This window comes from Nannobrachium achirus (genome assembly GCF_963921795.1).
Source record: "Nannobrachium achirus genome assembly, chromosome: 21".
NCBI classification, from domain to species: domain Eukaryota; kingdom Metazoa; phylum Chordata; class Actinopteri; order Myctophiformes; family Myctophidae; genus Nannobrachium; species Nannobrachium achirus.
Window position 1 is genome coordinate 13,349,574 of NC_137828.1, and position 26,870 is coordinate 13,376,443.

Genomic DNA, 26,870 nt, shown 5'->3' on the forward strand with positions numbered 1-26,870 from the left:
ACATGGAAATGTTACAAAAAAAAAACTATTTAGCATTCAGCTCACAACGAGTCTAGTTGCGGCTTGTTCCCCGGGGACCCCCTCGTTCCTCTCAAGGACCAGGGGTCCCCAGCAAAAGTAGTTAACATGCTTGGGTGAATGGGTGCCCACGATGCGACCAAGAATCCCTAAGTGCCCAAACTTTTACCTTATTTTTGGAGGCTCAGAGTAAATGTAATCAAGTACTTCTTTCTTCTTTCTTTTTTTTTTCGATGTACGGTATTTTCTTTCACTAAGAAGCTCGTAGAGCTTGTAGATCGACTATTTTTGGTGAACCTTCCCCCCAGAAAAGGTATACTGGGCTTCAAGTGGATAAACGTCAAGTATAACGTTATTTTCTGATATTTCTCTGTGACATTGCCTACCGTATCTCATGTGTAAAGATGTGCATATTTACGTTGCATAATATGATGTACATTTCTAAAAAAGTTAACAGTGTTATTCAGGGGTGCCGTGGATGAAAACGTTATTTGCAAGGGTGCCCTGAGTCAAAAAAGTTTGAAAGCCCCTGCCTTAGGACATGAGCTACCAGCATAAAGAGCTGCTGGTTGTTGTGTTTTCCTACAGGGTTCCCACGGTCATGAGATTCCTGGAAATATTTAGAAATTAGAAAAATCTTTTTCCAGGACTGGAAAAGTTTGGGAATTGATCAAGGGTCCTGGAAGGTCCTGGAAAAAATAGCTATGCATTGTCTTTGGTTATTGATTTTGTTAATACCTCTGAAATGACAAATTAAACATTGGCCAAATTGTCAAATATTAGAAGCAGAAATTGTGAGAATAGCAGACCTACATGCTTGTGAGCATGTAGATCGGCTATGTTCACAATAAAACTGTGTTATACAAAATTCCTCTACTCTTAGTGCTCGTCAGGGTGGGGGGTCCCCAGTTCAAATATGATTATTTCGGGGGTCACGGCCTGAAAAGGTTAAGAACCACTGGCATACACTGCCTGTCTTTGGGCATTGCGCATAGGAGTAAGCGACTCGTTATTGAGCTGAATTATTGTTATATAGTCCTGGAAATCGGGTTAAATATTCTGGAAACGTTTTGGAAATGAATTGGTAAAGATGTGTGGGAACCCTGCTAGGACATGAGCTACCAGCATAAAGACCTGCTCCAGCTGCAGCCGGCCGCCATCAGCTCCAGCTGCCTGGCCAGCCTCCAGCAGCCCTCAGGCATCCTGCTCCTGGAGGAGGGCCTGCTGCACGCCTGCCAGGAGGAGCCTCCCACCAAGCGGGCTCGAGGACGCAGGGACGTCCCCCCGGAGACGGAGAAGTGGATCCATCTCGCAAAGTATGCATGTTGCGTTGTCTTTGAGCTTTGGGGGAGGGGGGGAGGGACTCTCTCTGGTCTGGCGCCCAGACGGTGTGTAATATTCTAACTCAGGGGTCTTCAACGTTTTCACCCCTTATATTAGCTGAGGGAGAGATGAAGCAGGGACATTTATAAAGGTGATGATTTTCATCGATTTCATAGATAGATTCATAGACTTGTTTGACAGCACTGTCATCAGTCTATGTTGGATTCATGTTTTCATTTTGAAAACTTGACCTTTCACTATGAACTTGGTCTGCTCTTTTTTACCTCTACACCAAACCTATTTGCCGAAAATAGCCGATCTACAAGCTCTCAACGCCTCGCAGCCCGAGGCGTTGAGAGCTTGTAGATCTGCTATTTTTGGCTAACGTTCTCCTCGGATTAGGGATGCAAGGGTTCAAGTTATTAATTTAAAATAATTATCCTATCACACAGGGATTTGGCGGCCTCCTGTAGTAACTCTAAGGACCCCCTAGGGGTCCCGGACCCCCTGTTGAAGACCCCTGTTCTAAGTAACTAATAAAAACAATGCCTAAACTTAACCCTAACCTCACAGAAACTATGCCTAAAACCTAACCTCAAAACCACGCCAACCTGGGCGAAACACCGGGAAAAGAGAGAGTCCGCTTTGAACAGACGATGAATCAGCTTGCTGTCAGGCAGAAACCTCTTATCCATATATTTTTTTTAAATTAATGCCCTACTTCATTATACTACAGCGTCACACAAAAGCATCAGAAATAGCAGATTCACAAGCTCGAAACGCAGCATTAAGCAACACGTTTCGAGCATGCAGATCTGATACGTTTGAATTTGCATCCTGATAAGTAACAGCTTTGGACATATGAGGTTTCCACCTGACAGAGACGATGATACAGTATGTTTCCTCAGGGGCGTCAATTGGGTATGGCAGGGGTATGCAGCTGCCATACCCTGGGTCCAGGGGGTAGAATAAAAGTTACTTTTAAATATAAATCCATGAATGTCTTTTTGTCTATCTGCGCTGGTTATTATGTTGTTAAATTACACTAAAATAACTACAAATGCTAAATTTAACAAAATGGTCACTTTAACAAGATATTATAATTATATTCTCCAAACAAGTATTCTCCCCATCTTGACAAAATGCTTAATTCCCAGGTTCCGCAGGTCAGCTGCACAGTTTAATGCCCACGAAACTGTAGAAACCTGTGTAAAAAACTGAAAAAAAAACTATTATGAGAATAGCCGATCTACATGCTCACAACGCCTCGCAGCGCGATGCGTTGTGAGCATATAGATCTGCTATTTTCACGATAGAACCGAGTTATACAAAATGTAATGCCTCTTTTCCATGAGGACTCCCATCTTTGCCATACCCTAGCTTTTGCTGAACTGACGCCACTGTGTTTCCTCTGTTCTCCAGGCTTTACAGATCATTAGAGGACTATGATGTTGTGCGTGGCATCTTCGGCGGAAAAATTGGGACCAAGTCGATAACGCTGACCGCTCTTCAAGCAGAGGCCAACAGTGACTTTGCAGAAGCCGTCCGGCTTTACAACGAGGTATTGAACAGAGAACGTTGTTTTTTTTCATGAAGAGAAAAGAAAAAAGAGTTGGTCAGGCCTTGTTCAACAGACTTATGGTAGTCGAGTGGAAGCTAGCTGTTCTCAGTCGCCACGTCACCCCCAAATTATTTTGGGGGTGATTAACTTAATGTGCAACATTGTTTTCTCACTCAATGGTAAACAAACCAACAAAGTTTAAGTGTATAGAGGGTATCGTCACATTTCTAAAGTGACAATTTGAGGACTTTTTAATACCTCTAAAATTACATATTAAACATTGGCCAAATTGTCAAATATTAGAGGCAGAAATTGTGAAAATAGCTGATCTACATGCTCACAACGCCTTGCAACGCGAGACATATTTTGCTTTAATCATGGAGGATATCAACCATGATATTTGACACTTGTACCCAAAACAAAATTCAATAATAAAGGGTAGATTGCAAACATCCTCCGTGTCGTTATAGGCTCTGAACACAGAGGACTGGAGCGACGAGGAGCCCAAAGACTCTGAGAAGGACTTCTGGGAGATGGCGGCCATGGAGGCCTACAGCCATCTGACGGAGTGGCGGTCCCTGCAGTACTGCGCCACCGTCAACATCGACGACAACTCCCCTCCCAACCTGGAGAACATGTGGTCAGAACCCATCTACCAGGTACTATAGTGTGCACAAGGTACCGTGGCTGTCGGGTGGAAACCTCAACATGTCCAAACTGTTACTTGTTAGGATTCAATATATTTTTCTTTTTTCTTTCTTTTTTTATTTTTTGAAATGCGAAAGTACGCTCAAAACGCAGCAGTAGCAGATCCACAAGCTTGTGAGCTTGTCGATCGGCTATTTTCGGCACAGATTGGCACATTTCCACTTAAACTTTTGTTTTCAAAGTCACCTTTTTTCACCCTGTACCCTATTAGTCAGAGGATATTAAAAACATCTTGGAATAAATTCCTAGACTTACAAGTTACTTTACAATGATGCTCAGGAAATCGGTCTATAGTAAAGTTAATGGGACCCCAACTTTCAGCAGCTAGCACAGATTCCCCTGGATTTCAGTCTTTGTGAGATGTGTTTATGGACACCTTCACAAACACATTGGTGAAGCAGATTTTTGGTAAGGGTTTCATTCCAAGATTGGACATATTTCTGATAATATTCCCTGAATATATCATGTGCCTCCAGGACTAGGGATGGGACGATAAGCGACATGATCGTTTATCGTGATAATCGTATCTTGGAGATTTAATTTATATGCACTGGGATCAATCCACCTTTTATTTGCCGAGCTGCATATACCACTTAAACCCTCTATAATTGGTAAAAAGGTACTTATAATATACGTACTCGATACTTTTTTTCACTCTATCAAATGTCTTTGCCAAAAAATAGCCGATCTACAAGCTCACAACGCGTCGCAACGCGTTGTGAGTTTGTAGATCTGCAATTTTTTGGCCAATGTTCCACCCCAAGATAACGGATTCTTGATTATCGCGATAATATTGTAAATCGCGATTTCTTTTGTCACAATCATCGTGATGTGACATTTTCATACGGTCCCATGCCTATCCAGGAGATGTACCTGCAGCACATGATCCGCAGCATGCTGAAGCAGCTGCAGCTGGGCGAGCGGGACCAGGCCCTGCTCAGCTTCGTGGACAAGGCCATGCGGGTGGAGGAGCGCAAGAAGCTGCTGGAGAGCCACTACAGCCAGGAGCTCAGCCTGCTCTACATCCTGCAGGAGGACTACGACCGCGCCAAGTACTACGCCAACCACGCCATGCAGCTGTTCATCCAGGTCTCTGCACTCTCAATGCTTTTAGTTATTTAGGATTCTTATTTATTTTTTTCATTTTTTTTTGGGGGGGGGGGGGGGTTAAAGCAGTGGTTCTCAAGCTTTTCAGGCCGCGACCCCCCCCCCCCCCCCCCCCCCCCCCCAAAAAAAACAAAAAATAATCATATTTTAACTGGGCCTAGAATTATTGAATGCTTTAACCAGTGAAAAATAGCAGATATACAAGCTCACAGCGCGGCACTGAGTGCCGCGCAGCGAGCTTGTAGATCTGCTATTTTTGGTAAAAGTCGTGAAAATGTGTCCAAATCTTTGAATATATGTATTTTCAAAGCGAACGTTTGTAACTCAAATTTTGCTTCTGGGTGGTCCCTGGAACTAAATATTTTGAGATGGGGGTCCGTGGCCAAATAAATATCAGTTTGGGGGTCCTTCACGTGAAAAAGGTTTGAGAACCACTGACATAGTAGTCTCTCAAGAACAGACTAACTGAGCTCCAGTTAAGTGAAAAGGACCTTTTCTTTGACGATGGCGAGCCAGATTGCTGACATAGAAACATAGGTTTTTCAAAAAATCTTAGAAGGATTCAGAAGACACTTATAGAATCGGGTCAAAATTCAAATTTTCGATTTTTCAAAAATTTTTCAATAGTTAAAGCATAAAATAATAATACACAATAATGTGTCCCTGTTCTAAATGGGTAAATTAGTCAACAAAAAAAAAATTGTAATAAAAATAAACTAATTATTTTCAATTCATATTTATCATCTCCACATGATGCAGAATTACTCCAGCGTGGATACGTTGCTGAGCCAGAGTCGTCTCAGGATCCTGCAGTCGGTGCAGGCCTTGACGGAGATCCAGGACTTCCTGCTGTTCATCAGAGGAGAGGGTGAGTGCAGAAACAGGAACAAACCGGGAAGATATTTGGCTAGCTAGTACTACTTTTCAACCAGTAGGTGTCCTACCCCACCACTAGGGGTGGGCGGTATGGTGATAATTATCGTTGAGACGATACAATGTCTCCACGATATGCCTTTTCAGAGGTATCGTATATATCGTGATATAATTGGGGGAGCCTTGTAAAAAATCCTGTTTAATCGTTAATACAGAGATTCATTGCAGAATTCAATTTAAACCTGCATTTTGGTCTAAATCAGTAGTTCTCAAACTTTAAAATGTCAAGGTCTCCACTTAACTCTGACAGAGTCTGTCAGAGTTACATACTTGTAAAGTTCAATTTAGACCGCCCAAAAGAAACCCAGAGAGTCTAGTTTTTGTCAAGTAACTTGAAAAACAAGCATAGAAATCAATGTGAAAAAGAATCGTGATAAAATCGTGATACAGCAATGATACAGCACAAATATCATGATATTGTATTTTTCCATATCGCCCACCCCTACCCACCACACCAGGGTGTACATTTCTCAATGGAAGAGTAGGGAGACCACATCCAACCACTGCACATGTACAGGTTATATTGTATTAACATACACTACCATTCAGGTTGAAATAAAACAAAATATGTGTTATAAGTCCCACATTGCTCTTCATCATACTCATATACAGAGAAAAAAAAATCCCCCTAATGACCAAGATCCATACATCAGCATTTATTTAAAAAAAATTATCAGGAAAATGCCAAAGCCATGAATATATATTCTTTTGTATTTGTTCCAACAGTGTCTGTGAAGTCTCTCAAGAGTCTGATTAGATTATGGACCGACCGCTACCCTGATGCTAAAGTAGATCCCCTAAACGTCTGGGATGACATTATCACATCCAGGTAAGCAGTCAAACCATGTTTATCAAAAAGGTGCACAGCACACCGGTCATTATGAGGTGCACAGCACACCGGTCATTATGAGGTGCACAGCACACTGGTCATTATGAGGTGCCAGCCAACGGAACAAACACTAAACCAGTGGTTCTCAACCTTTTCAGAGTTGAGGCATTACATTTTGTATAACACAGTTCTATTGGTAAAATAGCAGATCTACATGCTCACAACCTTGCGAGGCGTTGTGAGCTTGTAGATCAGCTATTTTCACAATTTCTGCCTCTAATACTTGGCCAATAGATGTATTCAAAAGTCCTTCAATTGTCATTTTAGAAATGTGCAGATACCCTCTATACACTTAAACTTTATATTGGTTTGTTTACTGTCGAGTGAGAAAACAATGTTGCACATAGGGCTGTCACGTTTGACATTTTACATGACGATTAATTGTCACTCAAATAATTGCGATTAACGATTTAATTGTGTTTTTGTTGACAATTACATTTCTGTTTGGCTTGTAGGCTTTGAAGTTGCACATGGTAGATAGGCTATGACACACAACTTAAACATACAAAGAAATGACTGATATATTTGACAACTTTATACTTAAAAAAGAACATTGATTGTGGAAATAGCCGATCTACAAGCTCACAACGCGTCGCATCGCGGCGCGTTGTGAGCTTGTAGATCTGCTATTTCCACTATTTTTGAAAATGTTTGAAAATGTAACAACAATGTAACAACATGTAAACGATTATGACGATTATGACAAAATAATCACGATTATGTCAAATAATGGCGATTAGACGATTACGTAATAATTGTGACTGCCCTAGTTGCACATTAACACATCTGGTGCCAACCCCGAGTTTCCCGAGTTTGTATTGATACCAACGCTGTGCCAACCCCGAGTTTCCCGAGTTTGGGCCGTTTTTGAAAAAAAAAAAAAATTTCAATTTTTTTTTTTTCAAAATTTTTTTTTGGACCTCCAGAAATGTATTAGGCATGATCGCGATCGCGAAATTGCATGTTTAACCCCCATACCAACCCATTCTTTCAAACATGGCAGCCATGTTTGTTTACATCTGAAGAAAACATAATGGCCCATAAATCATGAATGCCTGAACGGATTTCCAAGCGGATTTTTTTGTTTGAAAGCTGTGAACAGCATCTACACACGTGGTGCATCATCTAGGCATGGGCGTGCACTTTTTATACAATTGCACAATTACATGGAAGTCTATGGTAACCATGGCAACGCGAGACATTGAAGAGAAAAAATCATTGCAACATAAGTGTTAAGTTAATCATCTGGGGACCCCTCAAAATATGTTGGGGACCCCAACCCACAGGTTGAGAACCACTGCACTAAACAATAAAAGAGGATAGCTGCACAACTTGTAGCTGGCAATGCAAACTTTTTATTTGAACACAGGGAGGACCAGACAAGCTGCTGACCCTGGAGAAGGCAGCGAACATTTGCACCCTACTTGATAACGATACAGTAACTGAATCAAAAAATCCATTTTGACTCATCTACTGCCATTTAAATATGCCTTCTTTGGGATCTCCCCGCCAGAAGTCTCCATAGACTTCCATGTAATTTATAGTGCACAGATCATGCACGCCCATGCACAGATCATGCACCATGTTTGTGCAGTTTGTTCACAGCTTTCAAACAAAACAAAAAAACGATTGGAAATCCGTTCAGGCATTCTTGAGATAATAGCCATTATGTTTTACATGTTATGTAAACCAAGATGGCTGCCCTGTTTGACATATGGGGTTGTATGGGGGTGAAACATGCAAAATCGCGATTGTTTTTACTAGATTTAATGGGGTCCAAAAATAATTAAGTCAAACTCGTCATTGGCAGAGTGGACACATAAATATAACTCGTCAAACTAGTCATAAGCAGTGGATGAGTTAATTTGCAATGATCTACTATATTGTTTGCAAAAGCAAAATATGGTACCGTTTTGGCTTTATAACATATCGTATCATTTTAAAATGCGGTAATCGGTATCTAATCGTTTTGCAATGCAAATAATTGATTGTATGGAAACGTAAGTATTTGTCTTGTATTTGGCAATTTTAAGAGGGAAAAATGTGTGTAATCTCTGTGTTCATGTCAGGGTGTTCATATGTGTTGAAATATAATGTCCATGTATTTGCTAGATAATCACAACGTTTACTTCCATAATAATAGATTTTTTACATAGTTTTCATTTCTGTACTAAATAGTTAACTATATCGATTTTAAATCATTGAATTGAATCGTATCGTATCGCCTTGAATGAACCGATATCATCCATGTATCGTATCGTTAACCATGTATTGTGATGAGTATCGTATCGCTGTTAAAATGTGTCGTTACACCCCTACTACTTGATCTTACTACAGTGTCACACAAAAGTGTAAACACGATTTGGCTTAACAGAGTTTACTGTATGTCGCTCTGGATTAAGAGCGTCTTCTAAATCAGCGGTTCTCAACCTGTGGGTCGGGACCCCCAGGGGGGTTGCCAAATTATTTTGGGGGGTCCCCAGATGATTAGCTTAATGTGCAACATTGCTTTCTTACTCAACTGTAAACAAACCAACATAAAGTATCTGCACATTTCTAAAGTGACGATTTAAGGACGTTTTAATACCTCTAAAATGACAAATTAAACAATGGCCAAATTGTCAAATATTAGAGGCTGGAAGTGTGTGTGTTGTACAAAATGTAATGCCTCAACTCTTGCCTGTCAGGGTGTGGGTGTCCCCAGTTAAAATATGGCCTGAAAAGGTTCAGAACCACTGTTCTAAATGACTAAATTGTAATTGTAAATTGTACATACAGTACAGATTTGATAACATGCTCTTCACAAACGGCTTGGTCTGTAGATTTTGCCACTATTACTGGACATGTCTTTCTCTTGTGTGGTTTCAGATGCTTCTTCTTGGACAAGATCAAGGAGAAGCTTGCTGGCCACCATGCTCCCAGTGACAGCATGGAGGTGGACTCCATGTCAGAGGACTCAGGCGTAGATCTTGACACGTTGGTGAACGACTGCAAGTTCAACATGAAGCTACACATGGCCGACAGCGCATGCAAACAGGTGCACATCTTTTTTGCAATTGTTCTTTTCAATTATTACTTGCAATGAGATGCGTTGTGAGCTCGAATGACTGTGTGTAAGTTTAACCTAAATGTCCTCTGTTTGTGGCACAGAAAATTAAAGACAAACGGTAAACAAGACTGACATGAACTGTAATGTAATTTACTACTTGGCTACCAATATAAAGGAAACCAGTGTATCTGTGTCTATTTCAGGCACACTAGGGTTTCAGACGATGTAAGCGGCAGCTTCACTTTTCTACCGCGGTTCCGAGGGCTTGGTTCAGAGTATGGAAAGCCATTGGCCACCCCTCATTGGCTGGCCTTTAGCCAATCAGGGTTCCCACGGTCATGAAATTCCTGGAAATATTTTGAAATTTGAAAAATATTTTTCCAGTACTGGAAAAGTTTTTGGAATTGATCAAGGGTCCTGGAAGGTCCTGGAAAAAATAGCTATACATTGTCTTTGGTTATTGATTTTGTTAATGCCTCTGAAATGACAATTTAAACATTGGCCAAATTGTCAAATATTAGAGGCAGAATTTGTGAAAATAGCCGATCTACACGCTCACAACGCCTCGCAACGTGAGGCGTTGTGAGCATGTAGATCAGCTATTTTCACAATAGAACCGTGTTATACAAAATTCCTCTACTCTTAGTGCTCGTCAGGGTGGGGGGGTCCCCAGTTAAAACATGATTATTTTGGGGGTCACGGCCTGAAAAGGTTGAGAACCACTGGCATATACACTACCTGTCCTTAGGCATTGCACATAGGAGTAAGCGACCTGTTATTGAGCTGAATTATTGTTATATAGTCCTGGAAATTGGGTTAAATATTCTGGAAAACTTTTGAGAAGTGAGAAAGTGACGGCCAGTTGCAGCGTCCGTTCATTGACAGCTTGTTGCCAAGCTGTAAAAAACCTCAACCCACATCGCAAACCTTTTTTGAACGTTTTCTCTCTTTTACAGAGCAACTTCCCTGTCGCCACCAAGTTACTGAAGGAACTCCACAGAGACGCCAAAACCCAGCGAGGTCGACTGAGATGCTGGGTCCACAGTTTCAGCCGCTACAGTAACAAGCGCGGCCTGGGCCAGGGCCCCGTGGAACAGATCAGCTCTATGCTGAAGACCATCCCGCTGCTGGGTAAGCCCCACACCCAGCACACTGCCCTGATGGATTCCAGGGTGGATCAATGTGAATGTCGTTGCAAAGTGAAAAGAAAAGGTTCCAATGAATCTAATGTAGTTATAATATTTTTGCAAACTCTTGGTAATACTTACTACTTTGGTTATATTTTCAAAAACCCACATACAGGAAAAAATTATAATCCAGTAGTAATCTCCACAGTAGGTTCGATCCGCCATTCATTCATTGGCAAAGAGTGACAGAGATCTATGTACCTTCCGCAGGAGGGAAAAGCGAGTCATTTTGACCACCCGTTCTCGAGTTATGGGCCATTGAAACAGCGAGTCTCTCGCTTTAACATGCAACGCAAATGAAGGAGCGGAGATAGAGAGGCGTTTCTGCTGGGGAAAAAAAAAATTATAAACAGGAAACCGGTGCGGATATCATGTTGCGATGACATCCTTTCATGTGCCCACGTTGAGCAGTGGCGTCAGTTCAGCAAAAGCTAGGGTATGGCAAAGATGGGAGTCCTCATGGATAAGAGGCATTACATTTTGTATAACATGGTTCTATTGTGAAAATAGCAGATCTATATGCTCACAACGCCTCGCGCTGCGAGGCGTTGTGAGCATGTAAATCGGCTATTTTCACGATGTCTGAAAAAAAGTTTTTTTTGCAATTGTTTCCCCCCGTTTCTACGGTTTCTTGGGCTGGATATGGAAGCCTGGAACGGTTGTTCAAGTGCACCTAAACTTGGCATGTTAGTAAATGTGCCACAATTAACAATAATGCTTTGCACCTGTGCAGCTGACCTGCGGAAACCTGGGAATATACCATTTTGTCAAGATGGGGAGAAGTGTGTTAAAGTGACCATTTTGTTACATTTTACAGTTATTTTACTGTAATTTAAGAACACAATAACCAGCGCAGATAGACAAAGAGACATTCATGGATTTATATTTAAAAGTAACTTCTATTTCCCCCCCTGGCCCCAGGGTATGGCAGCTGCATACACCTGCCATACCCAATTGACGCCTGATTTGGAATCGCACATGAGTTCTGGGTGGAGCCGTTTGTTTTCACGTCCGTCGGCAGGTTAGTTACTCACCAGCGTTAGTTTCAGTGAGGTTAGGGTTAGGTTTAGGGTTAGGCATAGTTTTACTGAGGTTAGGTTTAGGGTTAGGGTTAGGCATAGTTTTACTGAGGTTAAGGTTAGGGTTAGGGTTAGGTTTAGGTGGTCGCACCTCTGCGCGGTCCAAGCGAACAAAAAGGAGCGCTCCCTAGCTCCAGTTCAGCCAATCAAAAGCTTCCTTGGGCGGGGTTTGCCCAGAACTCATGTGCGATTCCAAATAACGCGCCCCTGACGTTGAGAAGCACTGAATCTTTGCCATCTCTTGTTTGTTTTCACATCAGTCCCGTTTCTCTCTCTCTCTCTCACAGAGGACGTCAGCTCCGACTGTGAGCGCTCCACGTCCAAGGTGTTCCGCTACCAGCAGGTCCTCCTGGGGACGTCCTATGACATTCTGGCCACGGCGGTGAGCAAGAGCCCCTCCACCCTGGAAGCCATCGGGAGGGAGAAAGCAGAGAAGGTTCTGCTGCTGGCCGGATGCTCGTCAACATGTAGCAATCCAAAGGTATCCACCTCTTTCCGCGGGAGTTTACTGGAGATTATTTGGACCTATTTGGACCACACTTCCGGTTTAACAGCAGACATACAAGGTCACGTCGCGTTGCAGATGCAACCTGTGGTGAGCTTGTAAATCACACTCGGCTGCGGCGCCGGAAGCTCGGTACAACGTCTGTGCAATGCACTATGGGGCGTTGGAAACCTGTGGATACAGTACCATACATCTGTGTGTGTGTGTGTGTGTGTGTGTGTGTGTGTGTGTGTGTGTGTGTGTGTGTGTGTGTGTGTGTGTGTGTGTGTGTGTGTGTGTGTGTGTGTGTGTGTGTGTGTGTGTGTGTGTGTGTGTGTTACTGGGGACCAAGGTGGAGGGGCCTTCATTATTTTACACTTTAGCTATTGAAAAATAGCAGATATACAAGCTCACAGTGCCGCGCTGCGAGCTTGTAGATCTGCTATTTTTGAAAAGTTGTGAAACTTGTGCAAATCTTTGAATATATGTATTTCTAAGCGAACGTTTGTAACTCAAACTTTGCTTCTGGGGGGTCCCTGGAACTAAATATTTTGAGATGGGGGTCCGTGGCCAAATCCATATGATTTTGGGGGTCCTTCACATGAAAAGGTTTGAGCACCACTGACATAGAAACATAGGTTTTTCAAAAAACCTTACAAGGATTTGAAATATTCAAAGACTTGCACACATTTTCACTATTTTTCAAAAATAGCAGATCTAAGAGCTAAGTGTTTCGCTGTGAGCTTGTATATCTCAATTTGTCTGTGTGTATATCTGCTATTTTCCTGTGTGTCAGTCAGTCATAAGTCTGCGTGTGTTCCCCCCACCAGGAGGTGGAGATGAAGCTGCAGCTCCAGGCCTTGAAGCTGCTGAGGGAGGGAGCCAGGAAGGCCGACGAGGAGCTGCAGTCCTACAGCCAGGAGTGTCTGGAGAGCAGCAGCGTCACACACACATACATGGCCCTGGCCAACTTCTGTGACAGGAGACTACGGGCTGAGGAGCAGTCCAGCACCAGTGAGTCATCTCATCTGGGGAGGAGGGGTCCTCACAATGGGGGATGCCAGGGTTAGAGGCGGTAAAGAGGTTTAGTATAGAGTAGGGCATTCACCGAATATTCGAATATCAAAGTCACTATTCGACGTTGTTCACCGAAGTCGTATATTCGCTTATTTAATTTTTTGTTGTTTTCTCTTTAAAAAAAGATATAGTATATAATGCTTGGCTAGATAGGAAGTCATAAGAATGAGTTGTCAATGCCCCTGGTGGATGAATTTGTTAATACCAGGGGTTCTCAAACCTTTTTAGGCCGTGACCCCCAAAATAAACATATTTGAACTGGGGACCCCCACCCTGACAAGCACTTGGAATTGTAGGTATTACATTTAATGTGACTCGGTTCCGCAGATAAATATTGTGAAAATAGCAGATCTACATGCTCACAACGCCTCCACTATCCTATCTACCACAGATTTTTATTATCACAGTGGAGGAAAAAGCTGCAAATATTCTCTGATACTGGATGCTTTCCAGGGCCTTTTAAAATGCTCTTAAGTTAACACAATCAATGCCAGCCCATTTCAGTGTTTTTTTATGACCACAAGAAAACGCTGTTTACACATCTATCCGTTCTGTGTCCATTCTTTTCAGTACCCTGGGTGACGCTAAATTCCACCATAGTTACACTCATACAACCATGCTAACAAAATGAGCAAATACCTACTTTTGCGTCGGGCGTTCACGCACACGCTCCGTGCATGTGCTGGTAACGATCGGAACCGGGTTGCCACTAGCTGCTCAGATCTTTTTTCGGAATGAAAGTCTGACTTGAGGAGCCACGTGTGTTTTTATGTATAATGCATTCTAACCTAGAATCACAAGAACGCAGACACAGAATGGACGTGCACTTCCTCGTTTTCCTTCAGTCTCATGATCTGCCACTGGAGGGAGGCTTCGTATGAAACCCTTGTTTGTTAAATCGGCAAAAATAATGTATTTTGAGTTGTTTTATAACAAAAATTGCCTAATCTCGTCAACCTTCGTCTGTGGCTTGGTTGCCTAGTGCCTGGTGGTCCGTGGCTCAAATGACTTATAAATAATGGACCGACGTGAAAAAGGTTGAAAACCACTGACTGAAGAGGTCGTTAATTTACAAACAAAACAAAAAAACGCAACACACACACAACTAGAATATGGAGATTAGGGCATTCACGAATAGTGATTTTTAGTATTCAAATTATTCAACCTCAAAGTATTCGAATATTCGACAGGACTGGTGGAAAAAAATCATCCACCAGGGGCATTGACAACTCATTCTTATGACTTCCTATCTAGCCAAGCTTTATAAACTATATATATTTTTTAAAGAGAAAACAATAAAAAAATAAAAAACGTGAATATTCGACTTCGATGAACAACGTCGAATAGTGACTTTGATATTCGAATATTTGGTGAATGCCCTAGCGTGCACTCACTCAGCGCACAAGTCAGCGTTTCTCCCACCGACGGCGGTGCGTGACGTGAGCGTTTCATTGCAGTAAGCGAGGACCCTGAGCTGCTGACCCTGCCGGTCCACGTGGTGGAGTGCCTGCTGAAGGCCCTCAGGATGAACTCCGAGGAGGCTCGCCTCAAGTTCCCACGGCTGCTCCAGATCATCGAGCTCTACCCGTCCGAGACGCTGGACCTCATGGCCAAAGAGGTGTTTACGCACTAACTTCATTTAACCATTTAGGCCTAGAATTATTGAATGCTTTAACCAGTGAAAAAATAGCAGATATACAAGCTCACAGCACGGCACCGAGTGCTGCGCTGCGAGCTTCTAGATCTGCTATTTTTGAAAAAGTCTGCAAAAATGTGTGCAAATCTTTGACTATATGTATTTTCAAAGCGAACGTTTGTAACTAAAATGTTGCTTCTGCGTGGTCCCTGGAAGTAAATATTTTGAGATGGGGGTCCGTGGCCAAATACATATAATTTTGGGGGTCCTTGCACATGAAAAGGTTTGAGAACCACTGACATAGTAGTCTCTCAAGAACAGACTGACTGAGCTCCATTTAGGTGAAAAGGACCTTTTCTTTGACGATGGCCGGCCAGATTGCTGACATAGAAACATAGGTTTTTCAAAAAATCTTAGAAGGATTCAAAAGACACTTATAGAATCGGGTCAAAATTCTAATTCTCACGATTTAAAAAAAATAGCTGATCTACAAGCTCGCAGCCGCGCTGTGAGCTTGTATATCTGCTATTTTTCAATAGTTAAAGCATAAAATAATGATACACAATAAGGTGTACCCGTTCTAAATGGGTTAAAGACGAAATTATATATAACGCTTTACTTAAAGGTCTGGTTTATAATGCTTTATATTCGCATTTATAATGCATTATAATGCGCTTAATTATAAGGCATTATAACACTTGTTATAAATGTTTATAATCAATCATGTATGACAACTTATAGCGTATAATAAGTGCTGGTCATAATGCATTATAAGCTCAGTGGAACAGCGCATTATAACCTCCATAACTTATTCATGAAGTGCCTTAGTTGTATGTAAGTTGTTATGCGTAATTATGAAGTATTATGAAGCATTATGGGTGCATTATGAAAGGGATAATTGGCGGCAAGCCGGCCATTGTTGTGAAATGAGCAGGGGGGTCTAATCACCCTGAAGGGGTTTATTTCTCCCAATGACCGGCTCGCAGTCAATTATCCCGGTTATTACATGGCTACCTTACTTAAAAAATAAATCAATACATTGACCCAAAAGTAACAACTAAACAAAGGATTTCATTGCTAACTTTAATGAAAGTATTCCATTAATGCCAGTTGCGTCCAGTGCAACGAAAAACAGCAGGAGCTGTTGATAAAATAGAATAGATTTTTGGAGCGGTGAAGCCGCCTCCCAACGTTTGACTTAGTGTATGCAATACCGCTGGCTGACCTGTTGCACAGCCTAGACACACACACACACACACACACACACACACACACACACACACACACACACACACACACACACACACACACACACACACACACACACACACACACACACACACACACACACACACACACACACACACACACAGGCTATAGCGGGGACTGTCCATAAGTCAGAAGGTTCATTAGTCCGAAGGTTCATTAGTCCGAATTTAGTTAGGGTTACTGAGGTTAAGGTTAGGGTTAGGGTTAGAGTTAGGCATAGACAGATTTCTAGTCCACGTTACACTGATAAAACTAGATGCGTGCGCAGGGTCCGTACCAAAATTAGCCAATGAAACCAGCGCTCCCCAAAACAACAGGTTTGGGGATTGGACGGAATTGATTACATGATACAGTCAGCTGTGCATTTAGTCTCAATGTTTGTAAACAAGAAACCCGTCTATAGTATTCTTAACAAATTCGGACTAATGAATCTTCGGACTAATGAACCTTCGGACCTGCCATGGCACCGGGTATAGCTGCTCAAATGCACCGCCCCAGTTCGAACTGATGGGTTTGATTTTTGGCTATTGCATTGTATATTTCACGCTTCAACTGTTTTTCAGAAACATTCTTGAGAGCAATGTTTAGCTGTGTATGACATAGTGTGTTTGTTTACATACTGTAGGTAGCTGCCAAAAATCTAGCGTTTGATTAGACAGCGGTCTGTTATTGAGCTTGGAGGTCTGCTAATTCTCTCATTTACAAATCCCGCCCCATTCTGCCCTGTTACTATGGTGGTACAAATGACCCTGGGCAGATTGTTTTTATAGTGGCAGTGAATGGGGGGAGAGGGTATTTGCATTGCCTCATTATTGCAATTTAAAGTACCATAGGAAAAACATCTAGGTGATATTAATAAAAAGGGCGGACAAAGGTACAGTAGTTACATTGCAAAACAGGGGGTTTCCCCAGAAAATATATGTTTTAATTTGTTTAATCCCAGTGGGACAGAATCACCATTGCAGATTATTTTATAGTGGCAGTGGATGGGGAAAAAAGATTGTTCATAGCCTCATTACAGCTATATAAAGTACCAAAAAAAACACATCTACGTGATATTAATAAAAAGGGAAGAAAAAAGTACAGTAGTTACATAGCAAAACAGTAGTTTTCCCCCGAAAATATATGTTTTAATTAGTTTAATCCTCTGGATCAGAAAGAGGAGATAAATAGAAAGAGAAAGCGCAGTGCATTTTGGGTAGGAAAATGACAGCCAGCCTATAGTTCTCCTCACATACTGTAATCGGCTGGCTTTCGTAATTCTGCCCATTTAAAATATATGTACCCAATCGAAACTCTTAGTTACATTGATAAGGTCCATGTGAACTAGTTTGTTGAAGCTTATTCATTATAATGAGCGAAATCACTATCACCTCGCGCGGCCGTACTGCACGCTCTCCATGCTGCGCAGAGCGGACCGTTGTTGAAAGCCTGAAGCAATATTCTCTCACTGCACAACTCCACCCCCGATAGCAAAAAGTGAATGATTTTTTCTGGTTGGCCAGTCAGGGAGTCTCAGGGACCAATCAGAAGGCTGACAAACGGTCTATTTCGATATTTTCGCCAAAGGTCCCTTCTAGAAATTTCAGCCCCTGCCTCTCTAACATTCTCTGCACGTCCCTGGTATGAATGACCTCATGCAATGGTTTGACTTCTTTAATCCCCTCTTGTGCATTAGATGAGGTCAGTTCCCTGCTGGCTGCTGATTGGCTGGATCAGTCAGATGATGTCACTGCTGGACAAGCCCGAGGCGGTGGCGGTGCAGCATTCCATCGGCCAGATAGCGGAGTGCTACCCCCAGGCCCTGGTGTACGCACACATGATCAGTGGCGAGAGCTACTGCTTCCAGGACTCTGCCACCGGACACCAGCAGAAGGAGTTTGTCAACAGGTATAATGGCCTTTCTGCTGCGTCCTGTCCTGAGTTCATGCCCATGTGTGGTGTATATCGTCGTTGTCGGGCGGAAACCTCGTATCTCCAAGTTTCAAATGTGTACGTTCGTTCGCAAAGTAAAGCCCTGCTTCATCGTACAAGGCCGTCACCCAAAAGTAGTGAAAACGGCAGATCTACAAGCACACAACGCCTCGCGCTGCGAGGCGTTGTGTGCTTGCAGATCTGCCGTTTTCACTGGTTTAGTTCTTTTTTTAAATGATAAATGCAAAACGAACGGTTTTGGACATACAAGGTTTTCACCCGACAACGACGATAATGTTTTGCACGTGCATTACAAAACAGTGGTTTTCAAAGTTGGGGTCCGGGGACCCCCAGTGGTCCTTGCAGGGGAGGTTCCAGGGGGTCCCCAGCAAAATTGGCACTGCATTGATGATCCCAGAGTGCCGATCCCGAACTAGTTCGGCTTTTTAATAAAAAATAAAAAAATTCAAAAAACATTTTTTTTTTTCAAAAATTTTTTTTTTGTCCTCTGTTTACAGAGGACGATATTTGCCGATATTTGATGATATTTACCATCCACTCCAATGCAATCCAGGATCTTTAGAGCTCATTTTCTCTGTTTCTTCTCCCATGCATTAGGTGTGCAAGGTTTAATCATGGCTAAGTTGACGAAAATCTAAATCTAAAATGCTTGGTAGCCAATAGCTAACTTCAAGCTAACTTCATCCTCAACCTGTACATGCACAAAGGAAAGTGTTCTGGCAAGTCATGGCTCCAGGGCTTGGGCATGCATTACCAGCATATCTCCATTATTCTCTGGTCACTGGGCGCCCTCTAGTGGTGATAGGCTGGCATTAAATGAGTTCTGCTGTGCCGCGTCTGATTTCTATCTATCTATCTAAAATGTATTAAATGTATTCATCTCTTTCTCAACTAAGGGGTCCTTCTTGGCCTCAAAACGTTGAAGATCCCTGTTAATCAAAGCACTGTTGCCATTGTTGTTATTGTTAATATTGTTGTTGTCGGTCAACAGGCTGACGTCCCTGCTGGATAAAGGTGGAGCTCATAAGAGCTTTGTGAACGCTCTGCAGCAGCTGACCAGCCCTGACCTGCTCTTCAAGGTAACCCAGGCTAATTCACCCAGCCTGAGTTGACCCATTTAGGCCTGGAATTATTGACTGCTTTAACCAGTGAAAAATAGCAGATCTACAAGCTCACAGCGCGGCACCGAGTGCCGCGCTGCGAGCTTGTAGATCTGCTATTTTTGGAAAAAAGTTGTGAAAATGTGTGCAAATATTATGTATTTTCAAAGCGAACGTTTGTAACTCAAATTTTGCTTCTGGGTGGTCCCTGGAAAACTAAATATTTTGAGATGGGGCTCCGTGGCCAAATAAATATGATTTTGGGGGTCCTTCACATGAGAAGGTTTGAGAACCACTGACACGGTAGTCTCTCAAGAATAGACTAACTGAGCTCCATTTAAGTGAAAAGGACCTTTTCTTTGACGATGGCTGGCCAGATTGCTGACATAGGAACAAAGGTTTTTTCTAAAAATCGTAGAAGGATTCAAAAGACACGGGTCAAAATTCTAATTTTCACGATTCTTCAAAAATAGCAGATCTACAAGCTCGCAGCGCGGCACTCGGTGCCGCGCTGTGAGCTTGTATATCTCCTATTTTTCAATAGTTAAAGCATAAAATAATGATACACGATAATGTGTACCCGTTCTGAATGGGTTAAAGACAGCAATTTTCAAGTGCTCCTCCTTTCATGATTTGAAGCCTTTTCTTGTTATGTGGCTGCTGTTCACAGGACTGGTGGGAAGATGTGAGGAACGAGATGGGAAATCCCGCTTTTGACAAGAAGAGGATGGCCTGCATGTACGAGGAAATGCGCGCTTGCCTCGGGAACCCCAGAGCAGAGGGGTTTGGACCCTTCCGCAGGAAGTTCATCCAGGTTGGCTCTCAAGTATTAAAACCCATTTAGGCCTAGACTTATTGAATGCTTTAACCAGTGAAAAATAGCAGATATACAAGCTCACAGCGAGCTTGTAGATCTGCTATTTTTGAAAAATGTGTGAAAGTGTTTCTGCAAATCTTTGAATATATGTATTTTCAAAGCGAACGTTTGTAACTCGAATGTTGCTTCTGGGTGGTCCCTGGAACTAGATATTTTGAGATGGGGGTCTGTGGCCAAATAAATATCAGTTTGGGGGTCCTTCACATGAAAAGGTTTGAGAACCACTGACATAGTAGTCTCTCAAGAACAGATTAACTGAGCCCCATTTAAGTGAAAAGGACCTTTTCTTTGACGATGGCTGGCCAGATTGCTGACATAGAAACATAGGGTTTTAAAAAAAACCTTAGAAGGATTCAAAAGACACTTATAGAATCGGGTCAAAATTCTAATTTTCACGATTTAAAAAAATAGCAGATCTACAAGCTCGCATGTGAGCTTGTATACCCTACTTGATCATACTACAGCGTTGCACAAAAGCATCAACAATAGCAGATCTACAAGCTTGTAACGCGGCGCAAAGCGATTTGAGCTTGTAGATATGAGGTTTCCACCTGACAGAGACTGTTTCTACTATACAAACGTACAGAAATGCACCTCTTCTGATCTGCTTTTTGTGGCTTTTGGATTCCAGGACATCAAACTAGCTTTTAGAAATAAACGGACATAAAATAAATTAATACATTAATGAATTAAGAGCTTTATTTCAAAAAGTAATCAAATAAACAAAAACTAAATCAACAACAAAATAACTATTAACAAAACCATACTACACTCCATCCTAAATGAACCAGCAAGCAGTGGGATGGACAGAAGCTCAGCTTGGAGGTGTAAAAGCTCCATTTGGGACCCTAAAGCCAATTGGCGAATTATTGTTGTTTTCTTTCATGGCCATATTCACAGCAGTCACGTCTCAATCTTAATATTGAACAGAAATTCGCCGGCAACGTGGAGAAGCTGTTTGGTCCTCAAGGCGCCAAGCTGGTTGAGAAGAAGGCGGACAAGAGCTTCTTGAAGCAGGTGGATGATCTGATGTCGACCATCCGTGATGCTCGGAGCGACCCCGGGAACCTGAAGGAGTATTCCCCCTGGCTGAGTGGCTTCAAAGCAGACTCCCTCCATGAACTAGAGGTCCCCGGTAGGTACTATCTCTATAGGGATGGGACCATATGAAAATATCATGTCACTATTATTGTGACCAAAGATCTACGATATTACCGCGATAATCAAAATATCCCCAACTCAAGCGTTGCGACGCGTTGTGAGCTTATAGATCGGCAATTTTTTGGCAAAGAGATTTGGTAATGAGTGAAAAAGACGCTAATTCCAGGTCTGTTTTACCTATTATTATAGAGGGTTAAAACGGAACCGGATATGCCGTTCGGCTCGGCAAATAAAAGGTGAATTGATCCCAGTGCGTGACGGATAATTTCGCGATACATATCTCCGTGATACGATTATTGTGAGTGTTTTTATCACGATAACGTTTATCGTGCTTCGAAACACAGACGTAGTCTAGCATGGCATTGACATTTTCCATGGTAATCCCCCACTTTAGGAAGACTTATTATTTAGTAATGACTGCTGTGTTGTAGGCAGGGGCAGCCGGCCACTGATTTCATTATTGAAATTGGGTACTTCCTCACTGCGGTGTGATTTCAGGCTCTTAAGTATCATGAAAAGACTGAGGTTTATTTGATGTCGGTAATCAAATCAAGTAGAGAGGAAAAGCTGATGTCTCAGTAGTCCCAGACCAAAGCTAAAAAAGCTGCTTTCTTTTTACTTAATGGTATGATAGGCGGTGTGTGGTCAAAGCTCAACGTACAGTATCAAGGACAATAATTAACGCTTGGCTGCTTTTCCCACGTGTAAACATCACATCTTGATCTACAGTGTGTCATCTCCGTCGGGTAGAAACCTCATCATGTCCAAAATTGTTACTTTTCAGGATTCAAATTCAAAAACGGCAAAAGATCTACAAGCTTGAAACGCAGCGCGAAAGGACACCTTTCGAGCTTGTAGATCTGCTTCTTTTGAGGCTTTGTGCAGAGCGTTCATTTATGAAAAAAATAAGCGCAAAGCGGTTTCTGCCCCCACAGCAACGATATGACAACAGCGGGATTACTTTACTCCCCTTTCCCTTTTTTGTGGTAAATGAATGCCCTACTTTGCCGTACAAGAGTGAAGCATAAAAGTATTGAAAATAGCCAAACGACGAACTGACAACATAGAATAATACGCAAAGTTAAGGAGCTGCTGTTCATCAGCTAACATTATGAGAAGGCAGGATCCAGTTTCACGAGTTCATGATTACTACAAAACTGCTCCTTCTTCTTTGTAGCTGTTATTTGCTGAATTGCATAATAATGTATATCCTGTCAATGTGTGATGAATGTGACGTGACACGCATCCCTCATGTGTATTCTGTTCCAAATTGTATTTTTCATTTAATTTTCCTCATTATAGGACAGTATGATGGAAGATCCAAACCCCTGCCGGAGTATCACGCAAAAATCACAGGATTTGATGAACGGGTAATGCTCTAATTATCCTTCACCGCAGAAGGAAATAATTACTCTAGACCAGGGATGTCAAACTCAAATACATAGTGGGCCAAAATAGTGGGACTTGTTCAATGTTAATTTAAAACGTATTGAAATGATTGCATATATTGAACCTGGACCTAACACAGCCTATATTATTGAACATTAATCATTAAATGAAGTAAGTAAAGCATAAAATCATAAAACCAGTTGCAATATTTTTTATGGCTCTATCGGTAATTTCAAGTGAAAACGTTTTTCAACAGACAAACCGCAAAAAAGTAGTTTTCCTTCAAAAATCAAATATGTCCATTAATACAAAATGTAACTATGTGCATTAAAAATGGAAAATGCATTATTACAGCTCAGTTTGCTGCTCTATGATCCTCACCAATCACTGATTTCATATAGTAAATTGAGAAAATAAATCCAATCTACACAGAAGACCTTTACATCTTTGAACACGTAAGCTACTCTGCCTCCCACCCGGGGGATAGCTGAAAGTTAACCACAGGCCATATATACGCTTCCTTGCGCTTGCACTGCAGGCCCTCGATAAGCACTTGCAGTGCATTGTGGGACTTGTAGTATTACAGTGGTGGTATGCAATATACCAGAAGGCCAGTTCTAATAGTAAATAAATATCATCCCACGGGCCAAAGATAATTCATTCACGGGCCTGATTTGGCCCCCGGGCCTTGAGTTTGACATAATGTGCTCTAGACCAGGGGTTCCCAAACTTTTTTGTCTCAGGGCACCCCATACATATTGTTTTAATCCAAGGCACCCCTACATTATAATTTTCACTCCCATCACCTTATGGTCGTCGGGTGGAAACCTTGTATGTTCACTTCAAAACCGTTCGTTTTGTATTTATCATCAGATATTCAAGTTCTTTTTTTATTATTATCACAAATCTCACAAAAGCACAATTAACTAATTCACACAGGATTTGCATTTGACTTTCTGGTGTTTTCCAAGTCCCTGCATCATATAAGTATGTAAATTGGCCGTGCTAATTCCACTGAGAAGCTTTAACACTCGCATGACTGAACCTGATTTTGAGATTTTGAGGTGGTTTGGGTTTGCTCGGGAAACTCTGAGAAATTTTCCCTTTCATGATTTTTCCTTATCATACAAGCAAAGTCTTGGTTTTTTTCTACCATTTGAGACGTTTTGTAAATATGAAATAAAATGTTTTGAGTGTTTCCTGAGCATTCTAATTCCATTTCTAAATCTCAAAAACAGGTCAAAATGACCTGTTAGTCATGCGAGTGTTAAAAGAATCACCTTAGATAGATATGTAAACACTTGCACTTGCTCGGATGTTTACTAGGTTCTCAGTAGATGTTTTTTTGCAGTATGTAAACTAGCTTTTATATTGTGTATTGTGTATTATCTTGGAGTTATTAAAGCAATAAGCCACAAGAAGCGAGTGGTTACCGGGGTAGTATACACCGGCTGAGAGGCGTTGGGAACCCAGCGGAGCCGAGTGTTTCGGACCCTCTCAGCCAGTGTATACTACCCCGGTAACCACAAGCCTCGCGTGGCTTATTGCTTTTCTAAAACGGTCACAATATGGCAACATGAAAATCATAGACATGTACCAATTAAAACTGTTCTATTTCATTAATAATACACAATAAGGTCTGCTCTGCAAGAAAGTAGTTCCCGGCCAGGCAGCAGAAACGACACAGGTGCAGATAATTGGTGCACTGTGGAACACTGTGGAAAGAAATAACGCACCTGGGTTTGATATAAACTGATTCAAGGTGTGGGTTATAGTCTCATATACCACAGCAACCAGCCAATCAGAATCAAGGAATGGAACTAGCCGTTTTTGAATAGGTATTTGTGAGGTATCATGGATGTTCTATTTTTGTTGTTGGTGTTTTTTATGTGCAGCAAAGACAGTGTAATTTTTATTTCTGCCTCTTGGCCAGTTCCCACTTGCAAAAGAGACTGTGTCTCAATGTGTTCTCTCGTTTTTACTGGTTAAATAAAGGCTAAATAAATAAAAAAAATGTATGTACTGATGCATGGATGAACATCCTCCAGGTGAAAGTGATGTCGTCGATCCGCCGCCCCAAGCGCCTCATCATCCGCGGGGACGACGAGCGCGACCACCCCTTCCTGGTGAAGGGCGGAGAGGACCTGCGTCAGGACCAGCGCATCGAGCAGCTCTTTGGAGTCATGAACATCCTGCTGAGCCACGACATGGCCTGCACCCAGAGGAGCCTCACCCTGAGGACCTACCAGGTCATCCCCATCACTACCAGGTAAATGCGCCCACGCAGGCACGTGCACACATAGACATCAAAGGGGGCTTGAGCCCCTGCCCTTTTATCCGTCTGTAAAAAGTGCCCTCTCAAGACCATGAATGCAGTTTTTACTAGGGCATTCACCAAATATTTGAATATCAAAGTCACTATTCGACGTTGTTCACCAAGTCGAATATTCGCTTATTTTTTTTATTTTTTATTGTTTTCTCTTTAAAGCTTGGCTAGATAGGAAGTCATAAGAATGAGTTGTCAATGCCCCTGGTGGATGAATTTGTTAATGCTCTATACCAGGGCTTCTCAAACCTTTTTAGGCCGTGACCCCCAGAATAAACATATTTGAACTGGGGACCCCCACCCTGACAAGCACTCGGTTCCGCTGATAAATATAAAGGAGTAGTTCACCCCCAAAATGACTTTTTTTCTATTGATTAGTCACACCATGGAGACAAGAGTTCAATAATATTTTTTGTTTTTTGTCACATTCCTGAGACAAAAAATAAGAGTAAATTTACCCCCATTGATACCAGATGTGGACCCGTTTCGAAACGGGTCCCCATCCGGAACCAATGGGGGTAAATTTATTGTTATCACATTTTTGTCTTAGGAATGCGACAAAAACTAAAAATATTATTGAACTCTAGTCTCCATGGCGTGACTAATCAATAGAAAAATTTTCATTTTGGGGGTGAACTACTCCTTTAATACTCCTTTAATCCTTCAGTTTGGCCAGTCCTGTAGAATATTCGACTATTCGAATACTAAAAATCACTATTCGTGAATGCCCTACTACCAGGTAAATGCGCCTGCGCAGGCACGTGCACACATAGACATCAAAGGGGGCTTGAGCCCCTGCCCATTTATCCGTCTGTAACAAGTGCCCTCTCCAGACCATGAATGCAGTTTTTACTATGGTGAAAGAAATGCAAATGCCCTCTTTCCATGCCATACTCCAGTGTTCCCCAATAGGTGGCCCGCGGGCCATTTGCGGTCCGCGGGGGGCTACTGTCTGGCCCACACCAACCCCAGTAATAATGGTGGTATAAGAGCAGCAACAACACGAGTATATCGTCGTTGTCGGGTGGATTTGTACGTTCTTTCGCAAATCATACAAGGCTGTCGCACAAAAGTAGTGAAAACAGCCGATCTACAAGCACACAACGCCTCGCACTGCGAGGCGTTGTGTGCTTGTAGATCGGCTGTTTTCACTAGTTAAAATAATTTTTAAAATGATAAATGCAAAACTAACTGTTTTGGACATACTAGATTTTCACCCGACATTGACGATATCTGAACTGTCGCTGGAGTAGCGGGAACGCCACTGTCGCCCCCTGCAATGTTGTGGCCCTCGGCTTGGTACCCTAGACATAATTCGGCCCTTGGGGAAAACTAATTGGGGAACCCTGCCATACTCGAAGGCAGCATTCAAAGGTTAGTTCAGTGTGGTATCAAGTACCGAAAATAGCCGACCTCCAAGCTCTTATGTTTTTATGCCGCGGCTCGTAATAAATGGGGGCCCGAGCTGTCTCACAATGTGTCCACATGCAGCTATTCTCAGACCGCTGACTCCCACGATGTTCAAATGCTTCCGTCATACAATCTGGAGCACGGAAGCTCTGATCATGAGCAAGCGATAAAGCATTTGGTCTTTCCATTCGCACAAATTTGTCCTAATATAAATCAAAGTAATCTAAGCATATGTAGCTTGTCGTACACCAGAAAATGTATTTAAAGAATAAAATGTAAAGATATTTTTCATTATATTTTCGTGAACGGAAATGCCCAGCCTCCTTACTCGGATTTCGGGAGGTTTAGCTCC

General features: G+C 42.2%; 1 protein-coding gene across 1 annotated transcript in view; it reads left to right on the top strand.

Annotated features, from left to right (window-relative positions):
* Nucleotides 1-26,870, top strand: part of prkdc (protein kinase, DNA-activated, catalytic subunit) — a 108,044-nt gene that overhangs the window by 71,250 nt on the left and 9,924 nt on the right. Inside the window, exons 63-79 of the mRNA XM_080752325.1 lie at nucleotides 1,129-1,334; nucleotides 2,764-2,902; nucleotides 3,373-3,561; nucleotides 4,475-4,699; nucleotides 5,477-5,585; nucleotides 6,377-6,479; nucleotides 9,408-9,576; nucleotides 10,545-10,719; nucleotides 12,142-12,335; nucleotides 13,169-13,352; nucleotides 14,873-15,033; nucleotides 17,999-18,210; nucleotides 19,247-19,334; nucleotides 20,026-20,169; nucleotides 21,163-21,367; nucleotides 22,696-22,763; nucleotides 24,831-25,051. Of these exons, the coding sequence (XP_080608451.1) occupies nucleotides 1,129-1,334; nucleotides 2,764-2,902; nucleotides 3,373-3,561; nucleotides 4,475-4,699; nucleotides 5,477-5,585; nucleotides 6,377-6,479; nucleotides 9,408-9,576; nucleotides 10,545-10,719; nucleotides 12,142-12,335; nucleotides 13,169-13,352; nucleotides 14,873-15,033; nucleotides 17,999-18,210; nucleotides 19,247-19,334; nucleotides 20,026-20,169; nucleotides 21,163-21,367; nucleotides 22,696-22,763; nucleotides 24,831-25,051 (2,792 nt within the window). The remainder of the gene's footprint in view (nucleotides 1-1,128; nucleotides 1,335-2,763; nucleotides 2,903-3,372; nucleotides 3,562-4,474; nucleotides 4,700-5,476; nucleotides 5,586-6,376; nucleotides 6,480-9,407; nucleotides 9,577-10,544; nucleotides 10,720-12,141; nucleotides 12,336-13,168; nucleotides 13,353-14,872; nucleotides 15,034-17,998; nucleotides 18,211-19,246; nucleotides 19,335-20,025; nucleotides 20,170-21,162; nucleotides 21,368-22,695; nucleotides 22,764-24,830; nucleotides 25,052-26,870) is intronic.